Source organism: Cupressus sempervirens, chromosome 2 (genome assembly GCF_028749045.1).
Source record: "Cupressus sempervirens isolate cs-2001-9-10 chromosome 2, ASM2874904v1, whole genome shotgun sequence".
In the NCBI taxonomy this organism is placed as follows: Eukaryota; Viridiplantae; Streptophyta; class Pinopsida; order Cupressales; family Cupressaceae; genus Cupressus; species Cupressus sempervirens.
In genome coordinates this window covers 479381724-479407342 of record NC_143119.1, presented here as the reverse complement: position 1 = coordinate 479407342, position 25619 = coordinate 479381724, and the positions used below count along the sequence as shown (strand labels likewise).

At 35.0% G+C, this 25619-nt stretch overlaps 1 protein-coding gene across 2 annotated transcripts in view; it reads right to left on the bottom strand.

Annotated features, from left to right (window-relative positions):
* The window catches only part of LUT2 (Lycopene beta/epsilon cyclase protein), a 227188-nt gene that overhangs the window by 28246 nt on the left and 173323 nt on the right, over window positions 1–25619 (bottom strand). For both annotated transcript variants that reach the window (XM_089814295.1, XM_089814294.1), the window contains exons 7-10: window positions 1761–1904; window positions 1481–1588; window positions 662–758; window positions 438–569 (exon numbers count right to left, since the gene is read on the bottom strand). In XM_089814295.1, the coding sequence (XP_089670421.1) occupies window positions 438–569; window positions 662–758; window positions 1481–1588; window positions 1761–1904 (481 nt within the window). The remainder of the gene's footprint in view (window positions 1–437; window positions 570–661; window positions 759–1480; window positions 1589–1760; window positions 1905–25619) is intronic.

Genomic DNA, 25619 nt, shown 5'->3' with positions numbered 1-25619 from the left:
GAGGTACATGTTACTTATGTTTTGCCTTATTATCAATTATGTACTTTATCTTATTTTGAGTGTAAATTCATGACTCAGACCTTGTATAGTTGACACGTGGCACATATGTAAACTTTCTTGTATGTATTTTGCTAAATTATTGATTTATTATTATTTATTATTTGTGGTGGTCCTTACACTTGCACACTTATTTCTAGCTCATTACCTGACTGGTATTATTATTACAAACATCATACTCTTTTTTTCCCTTAATTGTACAGGATTTTATTCATTTTTATAACAATATCATAAATCTTGCATTTGTAATAGAATATTTATTACATGAACAGCTCTTTTACAAAGATAAGCACTATATCAAATTTTAGAAGTGTAGGGGCGAGTGCTTAAATAGACGAAGAGGCAAACATCTACATGGAAAATGAGTTGTAAAAATTCACCTCTGAGTGCTGCATCTGTTGTACATTTTTCGTAAAACATTGTAGCTTCACTGCCAACACTTTTCTTCAAAGCACTTGCAATAGCTGCTGCATAAGAGGGAGCTTCTGATAAAGAGCGTACAACAGAGTAGCCTACAACAGTTAAATAAGATATCAGCTGATTGTATTTGCATCTGATAAATGATCTCATAGTGTAAAAGTGGGAAGAAATCTTTTCAATTTACCAGTGGCAGGGTGAACCATGCTTGCTGCAGCACCAAAGCCCAAGTGCTTCTGTCTTGTATTTGGCAATGAACCACCAACAGGAATATAAGACCATTCCTGCTGATTGAAGTTAAATATAAGACACCAGTTTAACTTAGGTTCCACTTAATTATATGGATTTTTCCATTCAAATTACTTCATTATCGGGGAAATACAATACAACTACAAGTAAAAACTCAGATCTTTCAAGACTGGTCCATGTATTTAAAGTTAAAACTAAAGTATTTCGTTACAAATAAATATTTCGTTAGCTTTAATCAATGAAACGTTAGCTAGGATTTCATAACATCCAAATTACTACATTGACTTGACACCTAAGCCAACTTACACTTACAGTGTGATGAAAGGTTCTTAAATGCAACAGCATTGACCTAAATTTACTCAGATGACTGTATCTAACGGTAACCAGATATAGTTGAATTTTCCAGAGGCATATGACTTCATTTTATAGAATATATCTTACTTTGAACATACCCATGTGCTGAGGGTTTGGCAGATGAATTAACTGGGAATGTAGAATTGAAGTTTGGTAAAAGAAATGCAGTTTGTTCATAGTCATAGACACAAAAAAACATTTAATGTTTTATATTTTTTCTATAACGGATTAAAAAAATCATTGACAATGAATTACGTTATAAACCATACACATATCTGGTTTGAAGTGAATGGCCAACATGTTCCAACTAAATCACTTGAAAAACTACAACAGAGACTAACAGCACAACATGATGTCTTCTGAGCGATTTGAACATGCTTAGTCTCAACTTAATTTAATTTACCTCTTCATATAAATGTAAAACACGTATTCCCATACTTTTTAGGCGTTCTTGCAATCTCTTCTTCAATGGTTCAAACTGCATGGCAGGTCTTGAAGCCAAGCAAGTCTCCTGAAGATTGAAAACTGTTTATTCAACATATATAAAGCCCCAAGCTAAAAAATGATAAACATTGATGCTAGTAGAAATACAAATAACATAAACCATAACACATTACCAACAGAGTTAGCAGAGGTTTAACAATTCTTAGACATACAGGTTTCCAGTTTATATCATTACATACCTCAAAAAATACTCGTGTCTGTGATAATGGCATGGCATACAAAAATGTTGGTAAATTGGAATCACATTGGGTGTTCTTTTGGTTCATGTAATCTCGATAATCCATGAAAACCATTAGTTCAGGGTCATAAGGAAAGCTTTCAACCTGCAACATTCAAGCATGTAACAGTTTCAATGAATAGAAAAGCTTTAATTATCTAAAACCTCTAAGCCCATCTATGAAATGAAGAGCTTTTTTATACTAACCTACACCAATTTTCTAGAAAAGTTATCCATAACAGATCCTTTAAAAAGATTATATCTGAGAAGTGTAGACTATGCTGTTACTTAATGAACAATATAACAAGTGATATTACTTAGCAATGATGAAATGCTATGTTACTCAGAGTTTCTCAGATTGGGGAATGGGGAAACAGGTTTCCAGGACAGTATTTTCCCCAGACCAGGGATCAGCTATATATATGTGTTTGTGTGGAAATCTGAAATTTCAAACTTGGCCATATGGTTTGAAGCTATAACAAACTAACAGGATGCTCAAGATGGCCTTTGGACTGGAGAAAATTGCAACTAATGACTCATTAAGGAAGCTGAAGGGATTAAGGTCAAGCCTGTTGACCATATCTCTGTATGTTAATATACAGTTCAGCAAATACAAGTTTTCGTCCTGCTCATATTAAATCTTTGCACATTTTTGGATGATGAAGTGCTATTTCATTTTCTGAAATGTAACTAAAGTGTTTCTACTTACCATACAAGCTTAAACATCACAATCTGAAACTATCAATGCAAACATACATATGCCACTCATCATATGTGTCAGCAGTTTGTAATCTGCAATAAGTTCAGTATGGAAAGTTAAGAAAATCTGCTCCTGGGTTGATGCTACTGTTATTTTATCTCTAAAAGTTTCGAAAAAAATTGCAAATATATAATTTAAAACGTCATGAAATAAAGCTACAGTCAGCCATCCATCCCTGGGACAGATGGACGGCTTGGCTGTCCCATTTGTCTGAGGGATCTAGGACAGACGGACGGCTTGGCTGTCCCCAGCTGTCTGGGGGATGGTCAACTGTTTCCAAAACAACTGTTGACTGTTTCCAAATTCCCAGAATGGTTTCCAAAATTTTGCTTCATTGGGGACGGCTTGGAAACATTTCCAGCTGTCCCATTGTCCCCAAAACTGTTTTAGTTTCCCAAATGGATGCATTTAGGAGGGAATGCGTTTCTAGGTAACACCAATGAAATGGAAATAGCTGTAGAAAAAGAAAATAGTTAAAAATGGACCAGGATGAGCATATGTTGAGATGACCCTTACTATAAAGGCCACTAAAACCCCAATACTGAGCTATGGCAAATTCGTTAAATACTCAATATGTAACTGTTAAATCTCAAACAGATTCACCTTATAGAATGGCTATAACAAATGTACTGATAATCGAAAAAAAAACCCAACAGAACAGATCTGTGACAAACTTCAATGGTAATAGCAAAGTCTTACACTATTTGTAACAATTGAAGGTAAATGAATAACAGTGCCCGTACTCAGTTTTCATACAATGAAAGCAACATCCAGAACCTGAGAGTCTTCCATGGATCATCATAAACATGAATGCATTTCTCACTGTCTGACTGCAAGCCTGCTGATGGAGTTTACTGATGGATTCGGGTGGTTCCTGTCTGCTCTTCACAATCTAAAAAATGTGCTGATGCTGTCTCAAATTGCTATAACATTACTCCAGTTATTATGGCAAACTGGCCTGGCTGAATCGGAATGGAATCTGAAGTCGTTCCCAGCTACCAAGTAAATCACCCAATATTTGATGCAAATCGAGCTATAGATTGCTCCCCGCCTGGTCTTAAAGAATTCGCATTTAATCTCTTAAAGAAGTTAGATTGTCACCTGCGAAATTATCCTTGCGATTTCCTTATAATCTCCCAAACTCCCAAACAGGTGATGGACGCTGGTGGTTTGGATTGTGACTTAAATATTTTCTTGACCCGCCTGCCAATCCCGCTAATCTTGTGCGATTTTTCAATATATAAATCCTAACCTTCAAACGGTGCCTACTGATTTGAATCGAATCCGCCTACGGCTTGATTTCAAGGAGAGGTGCCACAACCCTCATGGAAAATCGGCGATGATATTAGGAAATGTTTAAAAGTACCTCCATTGCCTTGACTTTGGTATGAGGAAATTCTTTATAAGCCTCGGTTCTCCTCCTTCATACAGTTTTTTACTGCTAACAGTTTCTACTGAACTGAATCCTTAAAACTGGCCTTAGGCCCTAGATTTCTGCCCTGATGAAATGACTGTAACGTCACCTCCAATTTGCAATAATTCAGGTGATATTCCACACCCTCAAAATTGCTTATCAATGGGAGTTTTCGTTCCCAAAGATAAATTGAGAATTTGCAGACCAAATGACTACAAATTGCTCCAACTGAAATAGAAGTCGAATCCACAAAACCGCTTGTTCAAATGGGTGCCCCCTGTCCTCTATTTATTCATTTTTTGAGAAGTTACTGGAAGCTTCCAAAAACGTCTTTTATAATATCTTATTATAATGCACTTTATTATCAAATAACTTTATAAAATTAAAAGTGCAATCTCAATTAAAGATTAGAACATGTAGGCCCCATTTACTGGATGTAGGATTAATTATGCTTTCCGAGAGCAAAATGCAATCATCTGGCAACGAGGTGACTCTCTCTCCAAAATCATTTGCCTACGAAAGTCGATGATAGGCAAATCTACTGTAGGAATTGTGACGCTAGAAAGGGGACATGACATATGGAACCTTATCATGCATTGATTAAATTAACTTCTATCACCTAGTCATATGTATCTCTTGCTTACATAGTATTGATAAAGGTGGAATTGAATTCAACTGCAAGAAGGTTCCTAGCACAAGCTTGGATCCATATAACTTCAATAGCCTAAACATAAAGATATATATTATTTAGCAATTTAAAAAGGAAACATTTACCCCAATAAGATTTATCATTTTTCTATAGAAAATTGTTATTCTCTTAGTTGTCATCTACCAACATCCCTCCTACCTGTTAAAGTTTGTAGCTGCGATAGAGATCTTTATTTCTTAAAATCTAGACATTACTACTGTTATTGTCATCTTCAGCTGAAAAGGACACTCAAGTTTAATTTGTAATATTAAATATAAATGACGTGTCATTCACATGCATTGAGGCATGAATATTCGAAGAGTTATAATTAATTAGAGGAGTTATGAGAATCTCAAGAGACCTCCTGTTATAATGTGAAGAGTCTCTCCTATTGTTATATATTCGCTTCAAGCAAAGAATATTGTACGCTTGAACTTTTATTATCAATAAAATGATCTTTTTGTAACATCCAATTTTCCCGGGGTCTTTAAATTATCAACTAACATATCCAAAGAAATATAGTTATTACTTCATTTTCATAGGAAGACAGTTAAATTAGTTTCGTTCATATAAAAGAGATTGATGGTTAAAAATTAAAATCAGTTAAACAAATTTTTTTAACTAAGAACTTAAAACACCATCAATGAATTTACCATAGAAATTAAAATCCACTTACCATGGAATTTGAATCAAGAAATCATTGTAGGGATGCTTTTGCAACCACCTAGGTTAGTCCACAGATACAACTATAACAATATCAAATAACAACTACCATCCAATACCGCTATATTAGAATCAAATGACAATTACCAATAAACACCACTATGTCAGTTAGGGCATCACATACCACTGTATCAATTAGGACATCAATTACCATTAGATCATTTAGGGCATCAGATACCACTGTATCAATTAGGGCTTCAGATACCTCTGTATCAATTAGGGTTTTAGACACCACTGTATCATTTAGCGCTCCAAATACCACTAAATCAATTAGGTCTTCAGATACCACTGTATCATTTAGGGCTCCAGATACCACTGAATCAATTAAGGCTTCAGATACCATTGTATCATTCTTTTCTTTTCGATTTCTTATTTGTGACATTAACTGCTTTTAACAATTAACAAAAAATAAGTGAAATCACATTCAATTGAAATAACTAGATCAACAATTAACTATTCACAACTGTATTCATGTTTAGCTGAAATAAATAGATTAATGATTAACCAGCATAATTGTATTCATGATCAACTGTAATAACTAGATTAATGATTAACTATTCATAACTGTATTCATGATCAGCTAGATTAACGACTAACTACCATAACTGTATACAAGTAAAGTAAATACTTAACAAGAAAAGAAGGAATGGAACATACAAGTATCATTGAAGGATATGTAGCTGGTTGTGCAATCCTTGGCTTTGGTGAGAGGAGAAGCATTGACATAGGCTTAACCTCCCAACCTTGGACCATACTTATCCCCACACATTCTATCAAATTAGAATGGCCCTCCCTACCTCTGGATCGGGCTTGGGATGTTCTTCAATCCAGCCACCTAAGCATCCTGGTGTTTTGAATGTCTGCTTAGTTATGAAACGGACATGCTTACAAACTGGTGCTACTGACATCAAGTGATCATTAGATGGCACACATGCCTATAAACTACCTTGGCCAAGGATTTCTGATGGGTTCATCGACCTGATCACCACCACTCCACTTGTCAACAAGATTCATTATAGGGATGAGCATGAGCTATTAAGTATATTTCTTTTAAGTTATCCATGTCTGATTTCTCTTTTGTTTTCTTGTAAATTTATTCCACCTCTTCACCATACATGGCTAAACAGCCGGTGATTCCCAAGTGTATTAAAAGATTTTGAGCACTCTGCCCCCTTTTCACCTCTTCACCATTTCATGGCTACATTGCCAGTGAATCCCAGGTGTATTAAAAGATTATGAGCATTCTACCCTTGATATCTTTCATCATGAGTTGTGACAAAACAAGACTTATTCTTGAGATCAACAACAATCATGCAGGTTCTTATTGTAATTAGAAACTCTTCTTTATGGATACTATTCAACTGGATATGATGTAAATAAGAAGAAAGTTCTTTATAAATCTCAGGGTTTATTTCAGCAAGTTACATAACATGAATATAGATGTAACAAAGAAGTTACTGTTCCTAGCCGGCTGCTATAGAATTTCATTTAAAACTTGGAAGGATAATTCGTGACTTGATAAGTATTTGATATTGTTCTGATGAACCTGAACTCAGATTGGTCCTCTCCAGTTATGTTGAGATGTTACTTGCAGAGCATAATCCAATGCAGTTACAGCAGACGTATCAAATGCATATGGCTTATTCCTTGATGGCTAATATAAATGGCAAAGCTACCGCTTGCAATGGATGTTTAAATCTGGTAAATAGAGGGGACTCTTGACTCATGGAATGGTGTGTAATCGGATCCTAAAGGTGGCAGGGGTAGTAAGAATCGTAGCCGAGTGTGGAATGAATGATCTCGACCCCTCTCACGGCTTTCAAATAAAGAACCAAGCCGTGACTTCTTGGCTTCCACCGGTTTAAAAAGATTATACGTCAATTCAAATTTCCAAGTGTTAATTCGATTAAAAACAAAGAAGAGGAGAGAAAAGATTAAAAGGTTGGAAGATAAAGTTGGAAGGATTATAATTTCAATTGTTATTATAATATATAGTTATATATGTTTATGTAAGTATATCAATGGGGTGACATCATTAATTATGTTATTATAATTTATTGGTGCCATTTCATTTTTATATTTATATGTACGTATGTAAATATTTATTATAATAATATGATGAAGACCAATTAAAGATCCTTTGAGGTATGTTTGTATTTTAAATTAGATTATTTTATATGTTCTTAGATTATTTTCTTAATAACTCATGTGGGTCCCAAAAATGTATCCTGTGATCAAGTTGTTGCGTCCTTTCCAAAGAAGTTTAAGGTCATACCTGCCAATCCTAATGACCGAACTAAGTGAACATCCCATTCCGATGATCCCGTTTAGCAATGTTTCGCCCCTCTTCATCTTCTCCTACAATCACCCATAAAAATACTTTTTGCCATAATAATAATTCTATAATAATTCATAAAAACATAATAATCGATATTTTAAATCAAGCAATTACTAATCATCTAATAATAGTTAATTGTTAATGACCATCTTCATTAACAGTTAATACAACGTATATAAATAACTACCTATTTCACATGATCATGAAAGGATAATCCATTAACCCAACGGTTATGAACAAGTTTAAAATTAGGTCAAAATTTTGGGATGTAACACTTTTGTTGTGTGGTTGGGTTTTTCCCTTCATTCTCGAAGGATTTTCCCAGGATATTTCTGGCGTCTTTGTTTCAGTTTTATATCTCTCTTATTGCTAGTTATCTTCATTATTTTTTGGGCTCTAGTTTTAACATGGTATCAGAGCTAGAACGGAAGTAAGTGCACCTGAATTTGAGCCTGCATTGTTGTAATGGTTTTTTTGTTATTATGTTTTATATCGTATGTTATAAGGTCTTTTATTTGCTTCTTTATCTGTATGAACTCTCATTGAAGAGTATTTTTTATATTATTATTTTTTGCATGAGGTTGCCTATGCATGATGCATTTCACCAAGGATCATTACTTGTGTCTCATCGTTCTTTGTTTACCATTTCATGTTTTCTTTGTTTCTGCACATGTTCATTCATTGTCCAAGCGTATGATTGTTTTTTTTGTTCTCATTCTTGTGGGTTATGTGTTCTTTTTGAATGGTGATTTATTTTTTGTCAATTCGATCTCATGTGAAGGGCAAGGGGTGTGATTGTTGAGTAATTCTATGGCATGGCGTTTCACCCCATCACAGGATATGAGTTAGGTGTAGCTACTTTATTCGTGTTTGTTGTATCATCCCATTCACCTTATTGTTGTCATCAGAATTTGCAACACGACAGTCACAAACAAAGGATAATTCATTCTCATCTCTCAAAATCCGAGGCATCATATGTTATGCAAGAGTTTGGTATTTTAATTAAATCATTTATGTTCCTACTTTTATTATAATGGTTCTGCTGAGTACCTTCGAGCAGATTTATGTTTATTTTTCTAAGCCCGTAAGATCTCATTTGCATCGGGTATTATCTCTTGGATGATCGTGATCTGTCATTAATGTCTATTTTGTAATTTGATTTGCAGGTATTGTTGATTCATTCATCGGCTTCAAGTGTTATGATGTGGTCGTCGCATATCAATTTTGGTCTCTTCAATGTTGAGTGTGTCATGTTCTAGCATCAGAAGTTTCATCTCAACTACTGCAGATGTGGACTCTTATCGCATCATCTCTACTTAGTATTGGTGTTATCACCAATTTTGATTACCTTGTGCCTTTCTAGTAAGATTTATCGTTTGGTATTGTGCTATCAAAGACTATCGCTGGGCTTACCTTCAAATACACAAAAAGACAACCTTTTAGCTTCCTGAAGCATAACGGCTTCATACACAAATCAAAGACCAAAATGTTTATTCGTATTTCTTGAATAATGACAAGGAATATATGTGGTATGTAACATAATAGGTTTTCTTTCACATTGGTAGTGTTGAGCCTTACATAGGTTAAGAGATTTTTTTTAGTTATCATTCATACAAAATTTCTGGAGTTATTGATTATTTAAATTCAGATATCTTAACCTGAACTATTGTCAATATGAGCATGTAGCATGAAATCATTTGCGGCTAGATGAAAAGCTTGAGAAATTGTTCTTTTTTGTAATAGAAACAAGAATTTCTATTGACAAATTAGTGTTTAGCACTAAGAGTTTTTCACCAGTAGTGGGATTTGGGCGGAATTCAATCTCTCATACTCTAGTTTTTGGAGGAGGATCTGCAGTTTGTTGGATGATTTAGGTAGGCTTGACCTTATACATGGCCACCGTCGATGCACATTTGTGATTGTCTCAAGCGAGATTGTGTCAAGCTGACAATTTGATTGCATTCTTCAGCTACAAAGTGAGACTTTGTTGTGATATACTATTGCATGAGGTTGTAGAGATAAGTATTGCATGTAACTGAAGAGATAAGTATTATTATGATGTTAATATTATATTCTTATAATTATATTGATGCTATGAGATTTACATTAGTTGTAAAGGCATTATTATGAATCTCTGTGTCTGTGCGTTTATTGAGATTAGACCATTAAACCACAAAGAGATGAGTATTTATGGGTATATTGCTTAAAAAAGAGATTATTTTTAGCATTGATAGTAGATTTAAGATACGGATTATAGCTCCAGAGGGAGATGTTGAGCTTTAGAGGGAGATATTAGCTTCAGAGGGAGGCTTCATAATTAAGAGGGAGTACTTATAGAATCCCTTTCATTCTCATATATGGTTGTGATGCTTGTGGTATTTGTAATATTTGAGACTTCAATGGAACTAAGTCTTGTTTTAATGCCTATTTCTATTCTTGTGTGAATAAATGAGATTGTAAGATCAGCAGTGATAACTCTTTCACTATGCAATAGTGAACATCATGTTGAGAAAGTCCATGATGTCATCATGTTGAGAGATTCCATGATGGGAGTTGGATGTCATGTTGAGAGATTCCGTGACAACTCACGTTAAGAGAGTCCGTGATTAAAGGCTTAGTTGTGAGTCTTACAAATCTATCATGTTGATTGATTCCATGATCATTAAATGAGTAATTGTTATAGGTTTTCATGTTGAGTGATTCGGTGAATTTTATAGGATCTATATGATATGATTTTATCATTGACATTTTGTTTGTAGTCGTGTATGACAGTTCAGCTAAAGATCTCTCTCTTGCTAAGAGGGAGTGTTTAATTTTGTAGCTGCGATAGAGATCTTTATCTCTCAAAATCTGGACATTATTATCATTATTGTCATCTTCAACTGAAAAGGACACTTAAATTTAATTTGTAATATTAAATATAAATGACATGTGTCATTCACATGCATTGAGGCATGAATATTCAAAGAGTTATAATTAATTATAGGAGTTATGAGAATCTCAAGAGACCTTTAGTTATAATGTGAAGAGTCTCTCCTATTGTTATATATTCGCTTCAATCAAAGAATATTGTACACTTGAACTTTTATTATCAATAAAATGATCTTTTGTTGTGTGGCTGGGTTTTTCCCTTCATTCTCAAAGGGTTTTCCCAGGATATTTCTAGTGTCTTTGTTTCAGTTTTATATCTCTCTTATTGCTGGTTATCTTCATTATGTTCTGGGTTCTAGTTTTAACACTACCATCCTTAGTTATCTTCTACAAATTTCTAGGAGGAAGAAGGAAAAGCTAAAATTGAAAAGCAAAAGTGATGTTTTGGTGTCTGTTTCTGTCCTTACCCTTCTATGACTCAAACACTAAGTAAACTTTGAGTTCAAAGTAGAGGCATGTCGGTATCCCTAAAACTGCATTTCTAAGCCTCTGTCGTCCGGAGATGACTTTTACCGTATGGGGTAAATGAATTAATGCATACAAACAATAGAACTAGAACATGTAACAACAATACTCCTTTTATTCGCATACATGCCCAAGAGATTACATAATGCTTCCAATGATAATTACAATGATCTTGGATGGTGTCCACATACTTCCCGAAGGGGTCCGTCGGCTACATAACAATAACCTTCCTGAAGGGGCCTGTCGGCTATATAACAATTATTGACGACAACCTCTTTTTGGTAAAATATTTGTCAGTAAATCCTCAGTGTTACATCATGCAGACGTCAATTATTCTCATTCCAAGTCGAATCTCCCAAAGTTGTCTTGTCCTTGGAACTGACAATTTTGCAAGAAAATACTATTTCAATAAAGTAAAGAACTATGAAGATGTAGGATTGATAGCTTGAACCAATTGGAGGAAAGAACTCTTTAGCTTGCTATTTGGATGGTAATGTTGATAAAGGAAAACAAAAAAAGATAGTAAATTGTCAAAGACAAGCACACCTTCAATGTGGCCAAGCTAGCTCAAGATTGTGCTCAAGTAGTGGCACATTGGCAAAGATGGCAGAAAAATCCACCAATCTCTGTCAGGATTACTTTCAGCATGGTCAAGTCATTCAAAAATTGTGCCTAAGTGAGGGCAAGTTGGCCATTGCAAAAAAAACTCTTCATGGAAAACAGGTTTATGAGGTTCAAATTTAATTTGGGCAAGAGGCTCCCTACCATTCAGTTTAAGGAAAGTTGCCTCTTAAGCGGTGCACAAAGAGAATGGTAAACCAGCCAATATTCCAATCAAGGTGGTATGATGGCATAAAAAATCCATGACAATGAACAAAGTACAGATGATGACACCATTCTAAAATGGTAAAGCTAGAAGAAAATCATGTCAAGTTTCAAGTAAATAGTCCCGTTAGGGAAAAAAAGCATAAGGTATGTCACTAGATTTGCAATGAAAGTTTTATTTTTGTGTTACAACTTTTACTCATATCACAAAGAGTAATCGTGTTAGGGTCAAGATTGACAAAAACACATCATGGCATCTGACTTGGAGTCAAAATTTTCAATTTCAAAGTGTGTAAAAATGAATGGAAATTTAATCAAGTCAAAGATGGTGTCTTCAGCAACTCTCGCAACCTCCAAAAAAGTTCCAAGTTTGGAGGACTCAGAAAAATTCGCAAGTATAAGATTATAAGTTTTCAAAAATGACTTGTGCTAAAAGTTGTTATTTTCAAAAAAGGGATTTTAGTGTCATGTCCCATTTCAGAACTTCAAGAATTAATTGAGGACCCATAGCCTATTTCTCATTCCTGTAGGTTAAGGGATAAAATAAGAGAAATAATCTAAGTTATTGATTCATGCTTCCTGCCCTTGGGTGCGAAAGCCGAAACAGACGGGTTCCGAATGCGTTTAGAAGCTTTGTGGAAGCTGACCGAAAGCCAGCCGTAGGCTCCCGGATGTGTTTGGAAGCCAATTGTTGTCTGGCAAATTGGGTAGTTTAACGGTTTCCGGTATGGGCACGATTGTGTTGTTTCATTGGCACTAAGTCGGATATTATAAATGTGGCTTACACTTATGTATTTGGCATCATTTTGCATGGAACATTACTATTATGTACGAAAGTATTTGATGAATGAATAGTAGTTTACTTTGTTAAGTTATTATATGTTTTTTTCCTGTTCACCTACAGGCTAAACACCAGTCTCTAGCTTCCAAACAAATCCAGGAGCTTGTGGCTTCATCTCTGAGCATCTATGGGCCTAGCGGCCAAAAGGCTCAAAAATAATAATAAAAAACTCAAAAATAACTTGCCCATTATGCACATGATTTAACTTTTTTTTTGCTATGAAACCCTAAAACGACCCTAAAGGTGAATGTTGAAGCATTCACAACTCATTTTGGAACTTTGTTTGCACCTACAACCACTTCTCATTTGGTCTCTAGTTTGCATTGCCATGGTGAAGCCAAGTTCAACATTTTCGAAGAGCGAGAGATAGCTTTCTAAAAGGAGTTTAAATCATTCAAGGTAAGTGATCAATCCCATTCTCGAGTATTTGATGATTTTTAAAAAAAAAAATTGATGAATTTTTTGAAGATAATTTTCATTATTTTTTTGAAAGATATGTAGAAGCAAGTTTGGGTATCTATTTTAGTTGTTTTTCCTCACTTCTTTCCACTTGTATGCATGATGTTCATAGTTGTTAGGACCTAATTAAAATTTATTTATTTTCTTATAGAGTAAGTTGCAAAAAACTAGGCAAGAATGGATACCGGTGGTAGTGCTAGTCAAAGTTCAGTGGGGGACCAAGGAGGGGAAGGGATTGATAATTTCAAAATTGATATAGGTTCTCCTTTGTGGAGAAATACAACACAGATATCACAGGTTGCAGGAGGTGGCTCATACTATTGGAAGTGCAATTATTGTCAAAGTAACAAAGGAAAACTTTTCAATAGCTCATATTCCTGAGTGAAGCTTCATTTTATGGGCCTTGCTGGCAAAGGATTTGGAAATTGCAAAGGCAAAAATGTTACTGGGATGACTAGTGCAGAAATACTTTCATTTGTGAGAGAACAAGAAGTTGTTGATGCATTGATCAATAGATCAAAAAAAAGCACTATCAAGGTCCATCCTCAAAGAGCAAGATGCATGCACCCACTGAACCAATTGCATCCTCCCAACACCCATTCTTGCAAGTACTTGTGCCAGGAGAGGATGAGGAAGAAGTGGGAATTTCAACCCACAAAAGAGGGCCATTGCACACCGCATTTAAAATGGAGGCAAGCGACCACGATGATGAAGCTATGCAAATGGGCTTCCTTTCAACTTGGTGAGATCACCATATTGGAAGGAAATGGTGGCAGCAATCAAAGAATCACTAGCTGACTACACAAGCCCAGGGTATGAAAAGGTATGTACGACTCTATTGCAACAAGAGAAGACACATATAGAGAAAGACCTTCAACCAATCAAAAATTCTTGGGAAACTTTGGGTTTAACCATTGTGTCAAATGGTTGGAAGGATACAAGAAACCGACCACTGATTAATGTGATTGTAGTTTCCCCAAAAGGGGCAATGTTTTTGTAGGTTGTTGATTGTGAGGGACAACTGAAGGATTTTGAATTCATTTCTAGAATTCTCATCGAGGCCATCGAGATGGTGGGTGGTGAGAATGTGATACAGGTGGTCACAAACAATGCCAAAAATTGCAGGGGTGCGGGTGCTTTAGTTGAGAGCCGGTATGAACATATTTTTTGGACCCCATGCACTGTTCACTCCCTTGACTTGATCATGTAGAAGATTGGCACTCAAATAGATTGGGTGAAGAAAATATACCAAGAGAGGGAGGAGATACAAAAGTTTGTGACAAACCACCACATGTCACAATCCATTTTTAGAACATACTCCAAATTGGAGTTGCTGAAGGTAAATTGATTTTTTAAAATTACTAAGTTTCATGGATTTTGTAATTTAGTTAAAAATTAAAAATTATAATTTTATTGTCAATTGACATATTGTTAACTTTCCTAGGTTGCTGAGACCTGTTTTGCATCTCATACAATTGTTATTAGATGACTCCTCAAGGTAAAAGATGCATTGGGCCAAATGGCCATCGGTAATCAATGGGGCATATAGAATGCCTCAAATTCAAAAAGAGCACAAAGGATCATGGATTTGATCTTTAATGAGAGTTGGTGGGCTCATATGGCATATGTATTGGATGTCACTGAGCCCATCATGACTATGCTCCATTTTGCTGATACAAATACAGCTTGCTTGGGGGATGTATATGATGGCATGGACACCATGGTTGAGAAGGTAAAACATTCTATACAAGCACATGAGAGTAACTCCACACAAAGCAAAGCCTTATGCAAACAAGTGCAAGTAATTATTCACCATCGCTAGAATAAGATGACTACCCCATTGCACCTCCTTGCATATGCCTTATCTCCTAGGTACTATAGTGAGGAGGTAGTTGGTATGCCGGGTAGAGTTGCACCATTTGGGGATGAGGAGGTTGCTGAGGGGTGCCACAAAGGTCTTACAATACTCTTCTCACTAGAAGAAATGCATGAGAAAGTGAGGGTAGAATTTGGGCTGTTTGCTTCGGGGTTAAAGCATTCTCCATTTGCACTAAAGGACCAAAATAGAATGGGAGCTATCACATGGCTGGACATGTATGGTCAACCTTTCAAGCATCTTCAACCTCTTGCAATCAAGGTCTTATCAAAAGTTTTTTATTTTGTTTTGTTTAAAACTTTTATATTTACATTTGCATTCTAGAATTTAGTGTTTCACACATTCTTTAAAATTAATTTGCTTTTTCATTTGTATGTTTTGTGACAACTATCTAGGTTGCTAGTTCTTCTGCTGCTAAAAGAAATTGGAGTACATACTCCTTTATCCATTCAGTGAATCGCAACCGATTGGGCTCCAAGAAAGCTGAGGACTTGGTCTTTGTCCACACCAACTTGCATCTTTTGTCACGTAAGAATGATCATTACAAGGAAGGGGCAACAAAGCTTTGGGATGTAGCCCCTAAGTGTGCGGATTTGGATGCAACACTTCATAATCTTATTACAGTCGGAGATGGCGATGATGATAGTGTGGCACGTGGTGCATCTAGCATAAGTGGAACCATATTTGGTTCAAATGATCTTTCAGCAATTGGAGATGATGATAAGAATGTGGATTTTCTTGCGAATCCCTATGATTCAGACTTTGCTGCAAGTTGATTGAATCTTCAATCATTAACTAAATTTTTATTTTGTTGGAATCTTGAACATGACCTATTTGAACTTATTGTCTAAGACTAAACTCTAATGTTGGACAAGCACATATTGATATATCATATGAATTTTGAAATATTTTGAATTTTGATAAAGGGTTAAGTATCATAGTCACACTATCAAATGATTTGTTTTTGTATATTTCTTGCATTTCTTTGCATATATTATATATAATTATATATGTGTGTGTGTGTGTATTTATTTTCTCCCACATCTGCATCCAAAAAAAATCCCCACATCCCGTATCCACTTCTAGAATTCACATCCGAATTGGTAGCTTAGGAAATATTAATATTTAAGTTGGGACCAATCATCTTATTTCCAAAAAAGCAACTTAAATATTATATTTAAGTAGTGTTTTTAAAACACAAACTAATATTTTGAAGTGTTTTAAATACTTGGAGGCTAAAACTATTCTAATAGATAGTCCAAGTGACTCCTCCCATTTTGGAGATTGAAGCTTTTAAAGATGAAAACACTTGTTGTGGGAGCTGTGGTGAACAAAAACCCTCTTGGCTTCCATATGTGAATTTATCGAAGAAAACACTATGTCAGAAATCCCCCTCAACGCTTCCATATTCAGATTCACGGATGAAAAAACTTCTTGTCCATGAGAGGTGACACCATCCAGTAATCACGTTTGTTGATTTGGTGAAGGATTTATTGAAGAATTAGTCGTCAATGATTGGATTCATAGGATATTTGCATATTTATATAAACAAATTACCATGCATAATTGTATTTAGCAGTTGTCTGTATTAATATATGCAATTTCTAATGACCTATATGTAATGTCCCCAAAAAATCGAGAAATAGATTAATTAAATTAATTATTCTTAAGTTGTCCAAATATACATAATATTAAAAGGATGACTTTATTTTAAATATTTGGTTAAAACATGGAAGTGACTTAAATAAAACAAATATTATTAAATGTCACTTTATTAAATAAAGTTCTCCAAAAAGATTGAAAATAAAGTCGGCCTGATATTCTAGATGCTTCTTGGAGTCCTTATAAGGAAGGGTTTTGCATTGTATTGGACATGTTCAGATGTTTATTGAAATTGATATGTAATTCATTTCCTTCAAGGAAGTGAATATCTAAGGATGAAAACTTCCAATATAGAGATTTGGATGGAAACCCAAATTCTTGGTTAGAGGATGGAGCTATTAGAGGTTCCACTATTGGGTTTAGCTGCAAATTTGTGAAGTCTTCATCCAAAGACAAAATTTGTAAGGAATGTTTTATAAATAAATATTTGCTTCTATTTCCTATTTGAGAGATTACACTCTAAATATTGTCTACATTTGAATATTCATGATTAATATTTTATATTGCCTAAGTGTTTTTCATATGCTATAGTATTTGTGATTGATAAACCTTCATTTATGGCATTTTTTGGGTGCGGCTCTTTGTATGGCTTTGACTCTATAACACAAGACTCTCTAATATTTATAAAGTTGTTCGATGTTGCTATTATTAAGAATAACCAATTTCATAAAAAAGTCTCATATAAGTTTAATTGTCTTATAATGCAAGTGTGGAAAATTTGGGCATTGAAAATGCTCCAAATGTTCACACTTGTGGTGTGGGATTGCATGCAAGGGAGGCTTTTCTAAAAAACAATCCACTTGTACGCTAACTCAAAAAACTTCAAATAAAATGGTATTTCTACAAGTAACATATTTTGATGATCTCATCTATCCTTCAAATGTTTCACTATTTGCTATATGAACTTGTAGGCTATGTCACAAGGTTTGCCGAATTTTCAGCTTTAGGTTCAAAATTCGGCAAACCTTGAATATTTTTTAAAAATTCATTTAAATTCGGGTTGAGTTCGTCTAGCAAGAATTTTTTTTTTTGGTTTGGCCTCAGTTCACAGGAATATAGATCCATCTTGCTTCTCTATCTGGGCTCTGTCGCCATTCTTGTCGTTTATTCTTTGCTCGGGTTGTTGTCCCTTGTTGCCATCTCTTCTCCGCCTAGACTTCTGTCGCCATCGTTGTCGTCTATGCAGTGGGGAAAGAATGTAATGCATGGTGCAGCTGCGTGATCGCTTCCATCTAGCCGTGAACATAGTTTTCTCTTCCCTGATCGAGCTTTTCTATTGCCACACAAAGAATATTAGGTTTTCATTTCATTTTTAGATTTTTAAGACACATTTAATATTGAAAGGTTAAGTTTATTTATTATTATAACATTTATCTTTATTAATTTTGATGATAATATTAATAGTTAGCATATAATTTATTTATTATTATATTAATGTGCCAACGAATTTAAAGCTTTATTATTTTTAATATTTTTCATTTTGTTTTGTAAAGTTAAAATAAAAAACTAATGTATTTCTTTTGTATGTTTTAGTTAATATAATTGGCGCTTTTATTTTGTTTTTAAAGTTTAATGATTTATAAATAAAATATAGTATTATTTTAATATGTAAGAGTCAATAGAAGAAAATTAAAAAAAAGCATTGGCTATACTATTATACATTAAAAAATTAATATATAAGGTGAATTTAATATCGAATTTTTATTCTTATCAAACTTCATCCAAATTTCATGGTTGCCAAACTTGAACTCAAACCTTGTGACTTAGCTTGTAGGTATTTACTTGATTGGCAAAACATTCAATGTATTCGAGGTTTCTTCTTTGAGCAATTCTTTTTTGGTTGTATTATATACAAATGACCCAAGTTTGAAATCCACTAATAGTTTTTCAATATGTACCATTTTCTTATATTATGAAACAGTGGAATGAAGAATCATGAAGAAAAGATTTGTAAATCGACATAAACGCCAATATTTTGAAGAAAAAGGTGGCAAAATCAATTGACCATAAAGAGAGATTGTTGGAGCCTAGTAAATCTTTGCAAGCCAACCAATCATGAGAATAACTTTGTCTTACCTTAGCACTTTCTGTCTTGTAAGGTAGTCTACAAATAGAAAAATATTGCAGAAAAGAAATGCTCCTCTATTTATAGTTAGCAAGTTGACCACAACATCTCTTTACAAGCCAACCTAAAGATACTGTTGAGATATGATAGTGTCGGTCAGATACTGATTATGGCAACTGTGCATGCATTTATCTTACCATTAATATCACATGCGATTATTTGAAACTATTACTTCAAACTGAGTATGCAAATCTGTACATTTAGATTATACCTCTCTTGGAGATTTTGCAATACTTCATTGCAAAATATTGATCATGCATTGGATCGAGTTTATGATCCATCATCCTATGTCAATCAGAGGTCACCATAAGACTTGTTTATTTAGTAAACATGCCCGATTAGGAATAGGTCTATTGGAGTGTTAATTATGTGACTTCATGCCTCTTGACCTAGAGACACATAATGAAGAGTCAAGTCCACTCAATATGTGGCTCTTAGTATGAATATGTGATGTTCCTGTTATAAAATAAATCATTTATCAAACTATTTGTAATGTCCTTTCTTTGGGGACATTAGAATTATTAAGAAGAAAAGAATTTATCATTTTAAATTTGACTATGTAAGCTAGAGTTTTATTATTAAAGGTCAAATTAATATTTCATGGGGTCACAAGAGGACGAGGAGGAATAAGATGATTTATCAAAGAGAAGTTGAAGAGTCAAGGAATAGGATGAAGGTCAGAGGGTAGCCGAAAAGTCTCAAGATTGTGGATTAAAAGAGGAAAGAAGTTCTTTGTTGATATGCTTGATTTATTATTCAGTTCAGTTTCCTCTCTTGTGAGAGTCTCGAAAAGCTTCAGCTTTTAGCTAGTTGGAGGACGTAGCCCCTCGTGCTAGCAGACAGTGGACGCAAACCCATTGTCCCAGGGAACATCACTTCAGGTGTTTCATTCACGCTTATAGGTTCTTATCCTATCGTTCCCATCCGACTGTTGAATCTGTATTTAGGATTGGTTTCTGTGCATTTGTTATTGTATAATACTGTAACGCATTTAGTGGTTATTTGTGTTAATTCCTAGTTTATACATGTACTTTCTGAATATTGGAGGAATAAAACAAAGTTTTCTAAGTTTCCTTGTATGTAAATCTACAGGTTACAACTCGATTAACATTCTAGAATTTATATCAAAATTGGTTTTACTGTTCGGATTTAAATTTGCAAGTATATATCACAGGTTTTAGTAAAATATCCGGAAAGGGATATTACAGTGGTATCAGAGCCATGCATCCTACCAACCTATCAAATTATATCAGCAATTAAATTGTAGAAGGAATTGACACGAAATTTGATGAACTCAATATCAAGAAATTCTGGTTGCTTGAATGTGATTGGGTTGGCTCAAGGACGAAAAACTTTGGGGAATTAGAAGTTGGACATAACCCCAAACTTCTTGTGATTTCTTCTTCATCAGTTGAAGTTCGGTTGGCCCTCAAATTTTAGAACGCATGAGTCAGAAAATGGTTGAGTAAACTCTTCAGATTACTTGACTCAAGAGGAATAGTTCGATACAGTCTGGAGCCGGCTAAGGTTGGTATCATACCACCAGGACAGGAGGGAAGTTTCAGTTGATTGCTACACATTAGCACAGTGATAAGTCATGAATACCCCAAGAATTTATACGAGAGCAGTCGGGTCTGCTAATGACCTCACCATAAGATTCAACATATGGGATTTGCCACCCATACCTGCAGATTGGAGGGTATTAAGCAACAACACAGGAAGAACGCATGTGCGTGGAGGACGGCGTGAGCTTACATAGGGAGGCAGGTACATCCGCGGCCTACAGAACCGACTTCATTTTTGCCAGTCACACTTTGGTTTTACACAGGTTGCAGTGAGGCTTAGCATATTATATGCATCCAGAAAGGATTATTACATTGTTCATGTCGTAAAGCTTAAACAGAGTATCAAGAATCCTATACAGTAAACTTTTGTAGTATGCAATATTATTTTCATACAAATCTCTCCTCACAGCTCTGGATTGTTAGTGGAATCATTTCTCGTGCAGGATAGAAGATAGTTAAGGCTCTCCAAGCATCGATACTCAGTCATTACTTTTTTGAATTGCCATGAATAAATTTTTTGAGCACTCAATCATGGATTGCTAAGGCACATTAGCACAGTGATAAGTCGTGAATACCCCAGGAATTTATACGAGAGCAGTTGGGTCTGCTAACGACCTCACCATAAGATTCAACATACGGGATTTGCCACCCATACGTGCAGATTGGAGGGTATTAAGCAACAACATGGGAAGAACGTATGTGCGTGGAGGATGACGTGAGCTCACATAGGGAGGCAAGTACATCTGCGGTCTACAGAATTGATTTCATTTCCGCCAGTCATACTTTGGTTTCACGCAGGTTGCAGTGAGGGTTAGCATATAATATGCATCCAGAAAGGAATATTACATTGTTCATGTCGTAAAGCTTAAGCAGAGTATCAAGAATCCTATATGGTAAACTTTTGTAGTATGCAATATTATTTTCATATAAATCTCTCCTCACAGCTCTGGATTGTTAGTGGAATCATTTCCCGTGTAGGATAGAAGATAGTTAAGGCTCTCCAAGCATCGATACTCAGTCATTACTTTTTTGAATTGCCATGAATAAATTTTTTGAGCGCTCAATCATGGATTGCTAAGGCTTGGGCAAACATTATGTTCTGAATGGGAATGGGAAATATTATGGATGTCCGCAGAGATTGAATAGTTAAGGTATACGATATATTGGTAATGTTATATTAAATCTTCTTATTTTAATTCAACATCCCTATGAGTTGACTAGTCTTCAAGAAGCATCTCCAAAATCATATTTTCAATTGTCGTGAACTGATTTTCTGAGCAAAGAAATTACGAAGTTGACTAGGAAAAAAAGAAGAAATGAGGATCGTAAGAATGCTCTTCAGGGGAAGTTTATTAAACTGTTAATGTTTAATATAGGCAAACCTTTCTTATTTCATGTGTATTTATAGAAGGTTGTAATTGCCAAGACGACACGTCTGAGCAAGTTACATTAGTTTTTCAATAATTGGATGGGTCACATTTCCGGATAACAACTGAGTGTCGACCACATTCATCTTTCGATCAGACTTTGTACATAGATATAGGTGACGTGCTCAGAGATTAAATTCTTTAGTTGAAACAGTAGAACTATCATATCCAATCCGTGTGGTAACGCCCATCATTAAAAGGATTGTCGAAGGAAGGAGTTTTATAACTTGTAGAGTTTTTGTGACAGGTGTATTACATGCCGAATAACGGCCAAGGCAGATAACGCTAAGTAGAATTTTTTATTTGCTATTTCTTTTCCTGATGGGCATAGGTGGGCCTCTACACTTGGCAATATAAACAAACTATTCGTTGCAGACACCAAGGTAATCATGTGGTTCCCAGCCAAGGACGTTACTCATTTGATTCGATTACCAATTCGAATTAAGTGACAGGTGTCGGAGTGCTACTTATTGAAATTGTGAGTGGATTCTGAATCGTTCTATTTGGTAGAGAAGCTTGTATTTTCCATATAACACGTGAAGGAGGAAATTCGAAAAATCAATGTTTGGAGAGCATTCGAAATAGAGCTGAGATATAGCGGAGGTGATTGTCACGTCAATCAAGCTTTATGAAAAATTTGTCTTGGGGAATTGGCTAGCGAACAGCAAAATCTAGGATCTCAAGGAGTGCGGTATTAAATTGGATACACAGAGCTCAGTGATCATCTCCAGCTGAGTTAGCAACGTTCATCGAGCAACCCAGTGACATCAACAATCTATATTCCTAGGGTGACATCAAACATTAGCAATTTTCCTATATTCTGCCACCATTCAGGATTACGATCAAGCATCTGCATATTCATACATGCAATCACAGTATCATTGGAGGTTGTGACAAAGATTGTGAATGTCAAGCACATATATCAGAGGTTGTGGACATATATTGTGCTCATTCATCAAGGCATCTATCATTCTCATACATCAGATATTGTGGCTTATATCTTGGTGATATCACCTCTGCAATATTCACAACACTTGCTTGTCTTGGCACGATACATACATACATCTAGTTACAACATCATCAGACTGGTTGGCAGCTTAGCTTCAGTCATCAAGAGATTGTAGCATAAGCATTGTGAATAGTATTTGGGAACTCTTAGCTGTGTGCATACTTGGTGGAGACTATTGAATAGCTATTCATAGCTGAGGTATGGCTATTTATCATCTGCAAGTGTTGTAGCTTCTATTGCAATCTAATACATGCATTTTTGAGCATCATTGGGACATTTGCACATTGATTTCAGTTATTAAGTCTAGCTTTGATTTCAGATTGCTATCATGTATAGACTGAGTGCAACTAACAGGTCAGGAGTAATATTGTGACTGCCATATTCTTATTGTGTGCATTATTGGTATTAAGCCTGCAACCTTGTGTGCTTTCTCTGTTGTTATTATGCAATCCATTGAAAATAAAAAAAATGAAATCCATATCAAACTAGAAAGCATATATATACTTGCACATTTGCAGGCAAATTGTTTGAGAAAATGTATCAGAGTTGAAATTGCAAAAAATTTAAAGGAAACAGGGTGGATCACTATACTCTGGGCCCTATGATATAACTATGTAGAAGGGAAAAAAAGAAGTTACAGTCAGATAGTACCATTAAGTGTTTAGCGTTGCTAGATTGCTATTGGGTAGTTACTATCAAGTTCGAGAAGCAGATCAAACTGCCTGGATTACAAAATCAGGAAAGGAATTGGATATTATCAAGAGAGCTACTATGAAGCCACAAGAATCATTAGTCTGAAATTCAGATTCTGTTGTAAAAAATGACTTACTCGACATTTATGGAGAGTACAAAGGATTTCCTATTGGAATTCAGAACAATTTATCATTCAGCAACTACTTGGATTTTTATCTAGGTCAGCAAAATATGACTAATATGGTAAAAAGAAAGTATCTGGAGTTGGTCTAGGATCTTTTTGCAAACAAACAACACACAGGGGTGGGTGAAGAAATCTCGATAGACTAGAATTATCATTTGGATGATCTTGAAACAGAAGAGCAGACAACTACCAGAGATGGGCAGCCTTCTCACAATCACATAGAAGATGTTACATGAGGTACAAGTTTTTATGTTGGTGAAATGGAGGTGAGTGTTGACAAATAGGCGGATGAAGGCGGTTGCACTCAAAATTATTGCTGGTTGGAATCTTTGCATGATGAATCTTTTAATTTTGATGCCCATGACATAAAATTAGAAGAACATATCGTGATGACCCTACAAAACGATAAACCGCTTTGAAGTAACAATCATGAAATGCACACCTTAAAGAGTTAGTTGAAGGTTAATGAAAATAGTATTGTTACTTCTCTGGTACGTTATGACAACACTCATAAGTTGGTAGAAGATCTATATAGAAAGGTTCAAAAGGGAGTGGAAGGATATTGGCTTGTTGCTGATTTACAGGTGATCATAACAACTCTTGAGACTATGAAATCAGATTATTTGTATTTGCTTTCCGACTGGGATAACATTCTTAAGGTTGTTGAAATTCATGTTGGTCAGCTGGATAAAGAAAGGAATGAGATTATGGAGCTTAATAGGAAGCTTAAGGATACTCATGAGGCATTAGATGATGCTCGATTTTCTCTTCAGGAAGCAGAAAATCAGATTAGGATCACGAATCGCTCTCAAGAGTAGGAGGATAAAGAGAGGTAGGAGTTTTTCTTAGAGGTAATTGATGAATTTGAGAGCATTCAGCAGATGTATGATTTGTATAGCTGCCCCAAATGGTTAAGTAGCAAAGCTTCAGAACACTTTCAGCTTGTTGACAACCCTTTGTTTGAAGTTGTTGTTGATTGGACAACTGACAATCCTCTTTTTGTGTTACATGATGAATCTTCTCTTGTTTGCCATGAAGAGGAAGAGTTTGATTTCAGACTTTGGGATCCTAGCAGTGAATCCAGATCTTAGCATGGGATTGATGAATCAACTTCTATTGCTTATCATTTGATCAGCCCCGATATATTTTCCAATTTCGTCCCATCCAGGAGTTGGGTGAATTATCTTCATCAGCCTTTGAACAGTTCTTGGTGGAGTTCTTATGGGAGGTTTGCGGTTAGATTCTCAGCATCCTTCATATTCATAGCACCTATGCGCTTGGGAATTCTCCAAGTTTATGCCAACAGTTTGGATTTTGATGTCTATGGGATGGTGATTTCGGCTTTTGAGCAGCTCGTTTCTTACATCACCCATTTAGGTCAGGTCTTCACATTCTTCTGGATTATACATGGACCTTGGATATATTTCTATATCATCATAGCAGTTAGGCAGCATAATAGAGTTTGGGATCCAGATTGTTAATGTTATAATTCTGTCGAATAAGTTATATTATATATATGAGATATATAATATATGACAAATATTATATATGGAATAATTAACTTATATTAAGAGTGATATATATATATATATATATATATATATATATATATATATATATATATATATATATATATATATATATATATTGTTATAAAACAATTATAATATATTGAGGGTATATTACTTGTATTATAACTATAACTAATGTAAGTTAATATGTTAAAGAGACATGTCTCTTCAAGAGACATGCCTCTTTATTTCACATTTATATTCATTCATATAGTAACTTGAAAAACACATAAAATATCCACAAGTGCTATTACAAGTTATAGAA